Source organism: Nelumbo lutea, chromosome 1, assembly GCF_056320005.1.
Source record: "Nelumbo lutea isolate HS-2025 chromosome 1, American lotus-T2T, whole genome shotgun sequence".
NCBI lineage: Eukaryota > Viridiplantae > Streptophyta > Magnoliopsida > Proteales > Nelumbonaceae > Nelumbo > Nelumbo lutea.
Window position 1 is genome coordinate 160,413,448 of NC_142684.1, and position 12,622 is coordinate 160,426,069.

General features: G+C 38.2%; 1 protein-coding gene across 2 annotated transcripts in view; it reads left to right on the forward strand.

The window, feature by feature from the left end:
• Positions 1-1,479: 1,479 nt before the first annotated feature.
• Positions 1,480-12,622, forward strand: part of LOC148878732 (COP1-interacting protein-like protein) — a 28,878-nt gene continuing 17,735 nt past the window's right edge. The window contains exons 1-7 of one of the 2 annotated variants that reach the window (XM_088959419.1): positions 1,480-1,619; positions 1,736-2,053; positions 3,115-3,294; positions 7,573-7,693; positions 7,777-7,816; positions 8,428-8,480; positions 8,560-8,615. In XM_088959419.1, coding sequence (XP_088815545.1) covers positions 1,995-2,053; positions 3,115-3,294; positions 7,573-7,693; positions 7,777-7,816; positions 8,428-8,480; positions 8,560-8,615 — 509 coding nt within the window. In that variant the 5' untranslated portion in view covers positions 1,480-1,619; positions 1,736-1,994. The remainder of the gene's footprint in view (positions 1,620-1,735; positions 2,054-3,114; positions 3,295-7,572; positions 7,694-7,776; positions 7,817-8,427; positions 8,481-8,559; positions 8,616-12,622) is intronic. The other variant, XM_088959422.1, reaches the window with a different exon arrangement.

Sequence of the window (12,622 nt, forward strand, 5' to 3'; positions counted from 1 at the left end):
GACCACATCTCATTTACCTTAAATCTAAGGTGTACAACAAAACCCAAATCAATGAATAATTAAAATTTGAATATTGAGTAAATGGCAAGATACTACTTAGATAGCTTTCCAAAACTTGACCGAGTAATGTTTGCAATCAAGCACTTTGGCACTTTGGAGTCTAAGATACCGATCCAGATTAATTCTTTTAAGATTAAAATGAAGAAAGTTGATTATAACTGATAAGCCTCGTACAAACTTGTCCAAAGAACCATGCATTTGTTTCACTTTTTTTCTCTTTAATTTCAGACTTTTGTTAAGCAATATGTAGCCTCCTATTCTTTTCTTCTTCCTCTTTCTTCATCGAAGAGTTTTGTTTCTTTTTTTTTAGGCTCAGTTTGAAAGGAGTACAAATACAAATATGCATGTGTAAAATGCAAAACCTTGTATTTTGTATATACTTATACTTGTATTTATATTTATCCAAACTAAGCCTTAGAAATCTTCATAGAAGAGTTTGATGATTTACCTACAAGCCTCGTTAAACCAAGGAAACTACACTATAAGGTTCAAAAAAATTCACATATGGGGGCATATTGTATTAAATTGGCCCCACCCATATATGTTAAATATAAAAAGATTTTATATTTTTAATATTTGCACGGATAGGCCTCGTTAAGACTTTGAACCATATTACAATATGCCAAAGCTAAAAATACTGACAAGCACACGATACCAAAAAAAAAAAACTAGAATAGAATCGAAAACCAATTGATTAACTGATTGAGTGGTTTGATTTTTGACCAATTTGGTTATTTGTTTTTTTTTTTGAATTTATAATATATATTATCAATAGATATATAATTATATAATATAAATACTGAAAATATATAAAATGTTATAAATATATATATATATATATATATATAAAATGCACGATCAGTTCTGGCTAACTGTCGATTTTTCATATTTGTTAACCGAAACCGAACAATACCTTCAGTTTTTCCAAAAACGTCGAACTGAAATCAAACCAATCAATTCCGTTAACCAATTTTTTTGATTCAATTTGATTTTTCCGTTTTTGATGAACATTGAACACCCCTAAGTAGGCCCTAACTATATATATACTTCAAATGGATGTTGCCATATCCACAGCATCTTATTTATTTATTTATTGGAATATCCGGAGCAGCCAAACACATCTCTACAGGGTAGGCTGGGCTAACATTGGCTCAGACTGCTGCGTCAACAATCCTCACGCGCAAGTTAGCGTGTACCACCACTGAAAACAGATTTGGCCAGTTCGTTATTTCCCAGAAAATAGTCATAAGTGCCATAACCTTTTACTCCCTTCTCTTCTGTGCTACTGTGCTGTCCTCGGGGTCTCAACGCAAAATATTCTTGTTCCAGGGCGTTTTTGGGTAATTCGATGAAAACACTATCCACGTTATTATCGTCCAAGGCCCAAGCTTTCTTAGCATATCCCCCTAACTGACCAAACTACCCTTCTTTCATTTCATATGAGTTCAACGACACGATATTTTTTGCGCCATTCCACGGCCTGGTCGGAAATCGGAATCCAACATATCCTACACCCTCTCTCCTCTCTCTCTCTCATACACGCAGACCGTCAGTCAGAGGTCAGACAAACGATAATTTCCATTTTCTATTATTTTATTTATAGAGCAGCTTTTCCAAGCATTTTCTTCAACCTGGCTGGCTCTCTCTCTCTCTCTCTCTCTCTCTCTCTCTGCAGGGAACTCTGTAGGCCACTGGAGTAGCTCTTAACGCTCTCTTTTTTTTTTTTTTTCCCGAAAAAGACAAAGAAAATACTTAATGTTTCGATCTGATGAGTTGAAAAAATTGGGGATACGTTGAAAAATTTGTCAATTTTTTGGTCTGCTTTAGATGTTCTCGGATCTTCTTTTTGAGTTTTGAGGTCTTTTGGCTCGCTGCAAATCAAACCCTAGTGTTGAAGAAAAGTAGTGGGAGTTCTTTCTGTCGGTTTTTGAACAATGAAGTCTGGAACCCGGCTTGATTCTGCAGTTTTCCAGCTCACTCCTACTCGAACCAGGTGATTCCTTCGATCAAAGATTTACGGGACTTGTTTGATCTGTTAGTTCGTTGATCGCTCCCTGTCGTATCATGGAATGTTTAAGGCTCAAGAGTCATGAGTTGTTTTGGTTCTGTTCTGTCACTTGCATGGAAAATGCCTTTCTTTTTTCATCTTATCGTTTGGACGGGTGATTTGATGTTTTCTTTAGAAACTTGATGTTTCCTGTGTATTAGAATCGCCAGCTTATAAGAATAGTTCTGCTTTTATTTATTTTATGAATTTAAAACTTTAAGATCTTGGATCTTACCTTTCAATATTCTTCTTCCTTGCTTTGCTGATTTCCACCCCTTCAAATTGCAGCACGTATATTGATATTGTAAAGGATGAATTTTCTCTTTAATCCGTCAGTCATTTTTGTGTTTAACTAGTGAGCGATGTATTTTTTGTAAGCTTGAATGTCTTTGCATTGGATGATTGGGTTCAGGTGGTCAGTATTTTCTATGCTTTTCATTTTTGATGTGATTTGTGTGTTCGCAATGCTTCTTGTTCATAAACGTCCTGATCAGGATTTAATTATTTACTTATTAACTTAAAGATAGAAGAAAATTCATTGGGTGTATTGTATTGTTGTGCCACAATTAGCTAGAGAACCAGTTGTCATTAGCATCAGCTAATGTGGGTTTTCGTGCATTTAGAGATCATGACTAAAGGATTTAAATCTTATGGAGATTTTCAGTTCTAATTTAAATACTTATTATTTTAGTTTATTGACTGATGCATTCAGGTTTGAGGTCCCATCTGGTTGTTACATATTCAGATTCAGATATTTCTTGCAGAAACATTCATTGATCTTTTTGGCTTTCTCATTCTCCTCTTTAGAACTAATTTTGTAGTTAAATATTTGTGCTTTTTTTGCTTTTCCTCTAACCAATATGTTTTAGGATTAACTTGATTCTGCTTTTGCAATTGATGTTTCTCTGTGATACCAATCTAATTTGAGGAACCGCTGTCAAATTCTGTTTTATTAACTTTGCAATTAAAATATAATGTTTTTCCCTTTTTTCCCCCTTTTTTACCAGGTGCGATTTGGTTATTACTGCAAATGGAAAGACAGAGAAAATTGCTTCAGGCTTGTTGAACCCTTTTCTTGCACACTTGAAAACAGCCCAAGAGCAGATTGCCAAGGGGGGTTATTCAATTATCCTTGAACCAGATCCAGGCAGTGATTTGACGTGGTTTACAAAGGGCACGGTGGAAAGGTTGTAATTTAATGATGTTCCTTTAGTTATTGCCTTTGGTTATGTTTTCTTCTTCCTACTTTTCCCATGGTGGCTTGTAGTTTCACTTGAGGCTTTGGCTCTACAAATTGGTGTAGCTGAGGACTACTTTCCAAATTCCAAGTACTAGGCCACTTTTCTGGGAAACTTGGCCAAGTTAAAGTCAAAACCTATACCTTTATGAATAACTTACTAATCTGGTTATTCATAAAAAAAAAAAAAAAACTTACTAATCTGGTTTTCTAAACTATAAGTTTAGATATCAAACTTTAGGAGTTTGATCTTAGTAACCTAATCCATGTATATGGGCCACCTCTCTAGCTCCAATGTGTATTCCATACTTTCACACAATATCTTCTCTTCATGTTTTGTGTAAAAGATCGCATTCTTTTTATCACCATCTTTTCTTTCCCTGCCTCAAAGACTGTATAGATGATGTGCGTCCATGTAACTCCTGCCTTCCCTTTAACAAAATGAAACTATTTTATAAATCTCACTTTAGATAAATAGATACTTTGGCAACGGTAATCATAAGTTACATCCACCACCCAAGAATCGATGATCTTGTTAACTTCTCTTGTTGTCATATTAAAAGATGTGCCCACAAAATTGCTTGAATTTACTATTCACCAGCAATAAATGTGTATTTCCAAGTTCCAAGTCCTGAACTCTTTATTCTTCAACTTATAAAAAAAAAAGGTTCTTTATTCTTCAACTTATTAAAATCTCATTTCATGTTTTTAATGGTTTTAATCTGGAAAAGGTTCAATTCCATCTAGAGAATTCCGGTGCTGTCAATAAGACCTGAAAAAAAACCCATGTTGCCATCATTCTTGTCTGTAAATATGATACTGCAGAATATTCTTACTAGTAGAGCTTGTGTTGGTATTAGTTTGAGAAGCCTAGCTTTTGGTTTTTATACATCTCCTCAATTCCCCCCTCCTGATGTAGGACCAGCTCAGTTGTAGTCCCTAGAGAATGTTGAATGGTCTTCTTGATCAGAGTTTTATGACTGTCAATGGCTGTAACGGCTTCTTGAAGGAATAAGAGAGAAAATATGGAGAGAAAGAAGAGAGAAAATACCCGGAATCACTCACAGGGTGCCTAGAATCACTCTAGGGCATGGGAATCACTCACCGTAGCTAGCATAAGTTGAAGAAAACTCAATATGATTAATTGCCTTCATGTAAAACGTTCATACATTTTTATAGACTCTAATAATCCTAGGAGTCAAACTATTAAACCATAGTTTTCAAGGCGCCAAGGCGAACCTAGGCGACAGGGGAGCGCTTAGTCACCCCGCCTAGGTGTCACTTAATGTCTAAAAGAAAAATAAAATAAAAATGGGATAAAACCCAATTTTTGCCTTTGAAATAGAAATACAGAAGGGCAGAGCCCCTATCTTTCTTCAAGAAAAAGAAATAGACCCCTATTTTTTGTTCCAGAGAGGAGGAGGAAAGAAGGAAGAGACAGAGCCCCTGTTTTTGTTCCAAAAAAAGAAAAAGAAGGGGCGGAACCCTTGTTTTTTGTTTCAGCAGCAGCAACAATAGCAGAAGAAGAAGAAGGGGGGGAGGAGGAGGGGCGGAGCCTCTGCTTTTGTTCCAAAACAAGAAAAAGAAGAAGTGGCAAAGCCCTTATTTTTTGTTCCAGAAGAAGAAGAAGAAGGAGAGGAGAGGAGGAAAAAAAAAGGGGCACAGCCCCTGTTTTTGTTCCAAAACAAGAAAATAAGAAGGGGCAAAACCCCTGTTTTTTGTTCCAAAAGAAGAAGAAGAATGAAGACTCGAAAAGCATACCTTCTGTGATCGATTTGCCTTTCTTCTTCAAAGACACACAGCTTGGAACTTGACGAGGATATCTCTTGAGCTCGTCTTCGAATATCATATCTCTATCTCTTAGAACTCACCTTCGTATATTTTATCTATTATAAGCCTTAAAAAGATAAGAAATTAATAAAAAATTATTATAATATTGAAAGAAATAAAAATAATGATTCGGTGCATCATGTCTATATTTATATTAAATGTGAAAAAATTACAACATGTTATAGATACATCATATGGCGTTTGGGTGAGGTGAGACCCAAAAAGCGCCTACACGCCTATGCGTCACCTTGACAACTATGTGTTAGACTCATAATAATCTTAGGAGTCAAATTGTTAGACTCAATAATCCTATTAGGACTCAAACTAAGTTGTCACATATCTTATTTCAATTCAAAGAAGACTCAATAACTCTAATCCTACTTATGCAATGACTCTGAAACTTTAAACATAAACAAACTATAACTAGACAATCAAACCCTATTATTGGACCCTAGTGAAAAATATAAAATGGCAAAAATACCCTTGGTTTTTAATTCAGTCCAAATCCCAAGTACCACCACTATGCCATATCAGGACCTGTTGTAAGGCCTTCTTTCTAGAATAAGTCTTCAAGGGTGCTGATCGATTCCTATCACCTCCCCCATCAAGTATTGAGCACAATATCTCAGAAATTCTTTTGTAGAAACACTGGGTTTGTAGAATTTTTACTTGCATCTGTGATGTTGTACAGTAAGTTTGTAACATTGACAAGAACCAATTGACCATAGATCCCTAATTCTCAAACCTTGTTTGGATCTGGGTAATCAAACTGATTAAATTGGCTTGATGCTATTGATAAATAAAAGGGGTTTAATAGTGAGTCTGGATCTGGGTATTCAAGATTCTAGAGTTTGGATCCTCAGCTCTTCTGGTTCCTTCTCTTGTGTCTCCCTTTTTGCTGGTCTCTCTCTCTCTCTGGTCTCTCCTTAGACCCTTCCTTTAGCTCTAGTTGTCCCGTTGAAGCCATTTGGCAAGGTTTGACACCACCTAGGATATGAGCTTTTTGTTGGGAGGTTTACCACAACAAAATCAATACTATTGGGACCTTGCAATGGAAAAGGCCTTCTTGGTGTCTATCTCTTCATGTTTTCCTGATGTGGAAAGCTAGTTGTGAGAAATCCTTTCACCTGCTATTCTCATGCAACTTTGTATCTGCTATTTGGGAGCATTTTTCTCATTTTTCGGTGCAGGTGGTTGCCTCCCGATGATCTTAAACATTTGCTTGATGCTTCATTTTTCTTCCCCTCAAAAAAGAGAGGCAGAATGTTGTGGAGGTGCCTTAGATTTGCCACATTATGGTGTGTGTGGGAGGGAAGGAATGCCCATACCTTCAACAATAACGAAAATGATTGAAGTGGTGCATTTGGTTAAAACTCTGGAGCTCTTTGATTCCTTTTCGAATGATGATATTACAAGAAATTGCCCCAAACAGGTTATTATTAGTACAAGTGCTGCGGAGCCCATCACAACCACTACAGTACAAGCCGGACTTTGATGGTTGCAATTTAGGTAACCCAGGTCCATCAGGTATAGGAGGGGTAATCAGAAACCATCTGGGGGATATTATGATTATGTACTTGGAAGATGTAAGTCTTGTATTTTTTTTTTGTCATGGGGTGATCCCCCATCATTGACTTTGGATGTAATCTGTTTTTTATTAAATAAAATTTTCCTTTTTATTTATTACAAAAAATGATTATGTATTCGCCTATTTGGGTCCTTTCGGTTTTGGGGATTTAATCAGAGCAGAACTGAAGGCTGCTTTGGTGGGGCTGAAAAAGGCTAAAGTGATGAGGTACACACAATCTAATAGTTGAAGGAGACTCTAAGGTCAAACAGTTTGGTTGAAAAACAACGAGGAGGGACCATGGAGACATAGATATGAAATAAGAGAAGCTAAAGAGAGAATAAGGGAATTAGGAGGTGTCATATAGTGAACACCTGGAATGCTAATGGTCTTGCAGATGGGTGGCTAAACAGGGGTAATGTGAAACTCTATGTACTTGGGGATTATAGAACAGGAGGGGGGTTGTACTTGATAATATGTTCTGCTTGGTTGGTTAGAGGCTGACCATCCTATGTACACTCTCTGTCTTTCTAATCAATAAAATTTGTCATTGTTGCTGATAAAAAAATGGAATAGGGAAATGGGATAGGCTTTGTTGAGCTTAGGCTATTGTCAGTGGGTCACTGTTGATCCCACCACATAATCTGATGATGCTGTGTGCTGAAACCAGCATTGAACTACCATTTCATCCAAGTTCAATAATAAAAAAGAATCTGCTTATTTTTTAGTTAAAAAGCATGACTTATTCTTGCTTTTGTACTATTAAATGGTAAAGTGTTAGCTTCTGAGCAAAGTGCATGATGTTTCTGGGTGGTGTGTTTTGTCTCTTAGGTTTGTTCGTTTTGTGAGCACTCCAGAGGTCCTGGAACGGGTTCACACCATAGAATCTGAGATTTTACAAATTGAAGAAGCTATTGCTATACAAAGCAATGACAATCTAGGACTCAGCACTGTAAGTGAATAAAACATGGTATCATAATTGCTTGATAATTGTGTTTCATATTGGCCATTTTGAACTTTTTACTCCTCTGGCAGGTAGAAGACCATCAGATGAGATCCATGGAAAGCATTGAAGGTACTAAGAAGGGGAGAAGGATTAACGAAAATACTCATAATGGGCCATTTGCTGATTTACATTTTAGTTCTTTGTCATTGGCTTTTTTTTCTTTTGTGGGGGGTGGGGGGCGGGGGGGGGGGGAGTACATGTGGTGTTCTGGCCCCCTAATGGGCAGGGTGCTACGTGTTAGCGGGGTTAGTTAGTGGTGTTAGGGATGCATATACGGGCCCACTGGCATGGCATTCACTGTGCTTAGATCCTGCCCTTCCATGGGTTTGAACATGCACCTCTTCAAACAGAGGGATGCCAAATGACCAAATTGACTAGTGGGTCATTGGTTTTGTCATTAGGTTGATCCCTTCCCTAGCTTTCGACTTTTGAAATCTCTGAGAGATCAGTTGAAATTTGTTTGTCATCCTCTTACATTGTTATGTCTATATTGCCATTGTTTTGGTTTTACAATTGGAGGAAATTCTGCACTATTGTGTTATGGACTTCAATGACAAGGTCACTCTTAAATTATGTTCTTTGGTTTTGGTTTTCTTTTTATTGACAGCCAAAAATAACGTTCTCTGTAAATATTGATCATTACATTGTTGTTACTGGTCATGTATTATGGTTTTGGACAGGTACCAAGCCTGTAGCTGATGCTGATTCAGAGAAGGCTATTATCCTTTACAAGGTAGTTCCACACTGTTTGATGCCATCGGATAAAAATTTTTGTTAACATTTTCTAAAGTTGAATGGTTTCCTCATGGCAGCCTGGGCAGCATCCACCTGAATCAAATGGATCCACCACACAGGAGGAAAATTCGAAGTAAATGCTGGTTCTACTATGAGTAACAAAATCATTTTTGCAAACTTTGTTTTTACTTGTCAGTTTAGGGCTTATATAAGGGTGATTGCAGTCTTTCATCTTCTGATGGCTTCAGACCCTAGCATGATGAAATCTTTCATCTTTTTCCTGTAGCCCTAAACTATGAAAAGTGGAACTTTATTCAGATAATAACATGAAGTCAATAATGCAACTCTCTCTTGCTCTCCCTCCCTCCCTCTCATGTTGGAAAAAATGCCCTTAGTCTATGTCTATTCTCAGTCTTACTTCATATTCCATTCAATTGTAAATATGTGACTATTTATTGGGTTCATCAGGATTCTACTGTGTCTGGAACTGCATATCCATTTCTTTAAGTGGTTATCTCCATGCATTATATGTTTATAATTGTATAGCTAGATCCTGAGGATTTTGCATATAAAAAAGACTTATGTGATCATACTCTGGACTAGAAGAAACAGTACCATAGAAGCTTGGAAGAACACACTGTAAGGGAGATAAACAAGTTTGCATCAAAGTTGGGCAAAACTTAGAAATGGATACCATTTTCAGCCAACAATTTAGTTGATGGATTGGCAAAAGCTGGAGAGAATAGAAATCGGTTGTATTGGGGTTTAACCCCTTAAAGGGGAACTTGTAATATTGCTGTGGTGGCTAGCTGATGCTAACTGACTAACTGCTTTCTGTTCTTAATGGAGTTTTCTTCCACATGGGGGGTGAGGTAGATAATGTATGCCATCTCAATGGCAAATGGTTCTCCGTGGACCATGATGGCCAAAGGGATGGTTATCTTATGCTCATTAACCCCATGCTAATGCACATTTTGTAGAACAGGAAAGAGAAAGCGCAGTCCTTTCTGCACCCTTTGTCAAAACGTGGCTGTCTTACATGAAGTGAGATTGTAGAAAAAATGGATCATTTTGGGGATAAATGGTGTAATTGGATAAGAGGATGCTTAAACTCTTGTCGTTATTCAGTGTTGGTGAATGGGGTGGTTAAGGATTTTTTTCCAGCCAATAGAGGCTTAAGACAAGGGGATCCACTCTCCCCTTACCTCTTTACACTTGTTTCTGATGTCTTTAGTAGGATGATCTCTAAAGCAAATGAGGAGGGCCAAATAAAGGGATGGAGAATAGGGAGCAGAGGCATTCTAGTAACTCACCTTCAGTTTGTTGATGATATTGTTATTTTCTATGAAGGGAATGAGTTGAGCAAAGTGGAGAACCTTAAGATTTTAATAAGTACTTTTGAGAGGGTCTCCAACTTGAAGGTAAATTTTGATAAAAGTTGTGTGGCTGGAATAAACATGGAGAATAGGGAGATTGAATCCATTGCAAAATGCTTAGGTTGCAATATTTTTTCTTGGCCTTTGACATACTTAGGGCTACCCTTAGGAGCCAACCCTAAAGAAAGTAGTTTCTGGGCCCCTACTGGGGAGAAATTTGATAAGTGCTTGGCGACTTGGAAAAAGAATTACATTTCAATAGGGGGTAGGCTAATTTTAATTAAGGCTACACTTGCCAACCTTCCAACCTACTTCCTTTCAATGTTTAGGATTCCTCCAAGGGAGGCTAAGAAGCTAGAGAAGAGAATGAGGGACTTTCTATGGGAACCAGGAGAGGTGAAAAAGGATCACTTGATCAGATGGGAGATAGTTAACAAACCAAAGGAAGAAGGGGGTTTAGGGATAGGGAGCATAGTGCTGAAGAATATACCTCTTCTAGGGAAGTGGCTATGGAGATGGCCCTGAGAGAGAGAGAGATTATGGCATGAGGTGGTGGCAAGCATTCATGGTTGTGTAGGAAATGGTTGGGATTCCGGGATATCTCGCCGAGCTACCCTTACTACACCTTAGAAGGCTATGCTGAAGAATATACCCCTTCTAGGGAAGTGGCTATGGAGATGGCCCTGAGAGAGAGAGAGAGAGATTATGGCATGAGGTGGTGGCAAGCATTCATGGTTGTGTAGGAAATGGTTGGGATTCCGGGATATCTCGCCGAGCTACCCTTACTACACCTTAGAAGGCTATACATGGTATTCTCCCTCACTTTCTCAGATTCATCAGGTATGGTGCTTGTTCTGGTAATGCTATTCTGTTCTGGGAGGATATTTGGGTAGGTACTCAACCCCTCAAAGATTGTTTCCCCTCGCTCTATTCCCTTTCCCTTCACAAACATGAGCCAATTGCAACTTTTCTCCTGAGTTCGTTAAACCCCTTATCTTTAAACTGGGACTTTGGGTTTCGTAGAGGGTCAAGGGATGGTGAGTCGAGTTGTGTTATTGAGCTAATTCATTTACTAGAATTTGTTTGCTTGGACCCACTTCTTCTGATCAAAGGGTTTGGACTCCTCTTCCAAAAGGTACTTTTACTTGCTCTTCTTTTCTAAAATCCCTTAGTTCTAACCCCATTTCCCAAAGATTCCCTGTCAAAGAAGTTTGGGCGCGACCTATTCCCCCAAAAATTGTTGTATTCTACTGGGAAGTCTTCTATGGGAAAATCAATACTTTGGAAAACTTACAGAAAAAGAGACCCTCTCTGTCTTTCCCCAAATTGGTGTTCCTTGTGTAAGGCCGAGAATGAGGACTGTTTCCATTTGCTGATCTTCTGTTCCTTTGCTACAGTTATATGGAGGTGGAGCCTTTGTTTATTTGGAAGTAGGTAGTCTATGCCTTCTAATTTAAGCTCATTATTCAACCCATCTATCTTTGTTTGGCACATTAGAAGAGGTAAGGTCATGTGGAAATGTGTTAGGGCAGCCACTCTGTGGATTCTTTGGGAGGAAAGGAATGCAAGAATTTTCTTAGAGAAGGAAAGAGGGTTAGATGAAATGAAGGATTGTATCCTAACAAGAGCAATCCATTGGCTGAAAACTATGGATATTTTTTATGACTTCTCCTTTGATGACTTGTGGAGGAATTGGCTAGTTATAGCTAACACTTCAACAAAGAAGGATAGAATTCTGTTAGAATGGGTTCCGCCTTTGGAAGGTGTCATCAAGCTGAGCTTTGATGGAAGCAGCCAAGGCAACCCCGGGTCTTTAGGTATAAGGGGTACCTTGAGAAATAAGGACAGCAACATAATTTCCCTATTCTCAGGACCAACGGGAGTGGGGGATTCCACAAGGGCAGAAATCCTTGCTGCAGTACAAAGAATTCAGATCGCCAACCAGCTTGGGGTGGAGCATTTCCTAGTTGAAGGGGACTCTCAGGTGGTAACAAGGTGGCTCCTAAACTTGGATACCACCATTTGGGGCTACAAAGATCTCATAAAAAGGGTAAAGTGGTTAACCAACAATATGAGAGTTGAGGTAAAATGGGTTGGTAGGTCTGCTAATTCTTTGGCTGATGCTTTAGCCAAACATGGGGTTTCTAGGGAAGATCTTTTTTGTGCTTCTTTGTAAGTTGTTATTTATTTGGAAATCTATACTTAACTAGCCCGGAGAGGTTGCAACTTGTGCCTTTCCTTGGGGACTTTGTACTATTGTCTATGGCTGATTAATAAAATTATTTCAATTATAAAAAAAAAGGATCATTTTGGTCTGTCATTTGTGAGCTGCCATGCCATTACTTGGTAAAATGGTAAAATCTCAGGCTGACAAGTGTGAAAATGTAGACTTGAGTCTTAGAGTGACCACTTCATGCAAAAGATGCCAAAGGTTAGGACTGTATGCAAGGTCCACAGTATCGATACGTATCGGCCCGTATCGACCGATACGTATTGTATCAGGAGCTTCCCGATACGCTCCTACAGAGGATGTATCGGGGTTTTAGCCGGTTCAGGGGGTGGATGAACCTTAAATCGGCCCATCAGAACCAGATTAAAAAAAAAAAAAACTACCGATACAGCCCTATACACCTCTACTAGCATATTAGGTGTATCGATATTTTGAACCTTGACTGTATCCAGTTTACCCCTCCCAAGAACTTGGATAACTGGGACCAACATTGGTTTTTTTATCTTAGCTGCCATGCGTAAAATAGGTATAGTA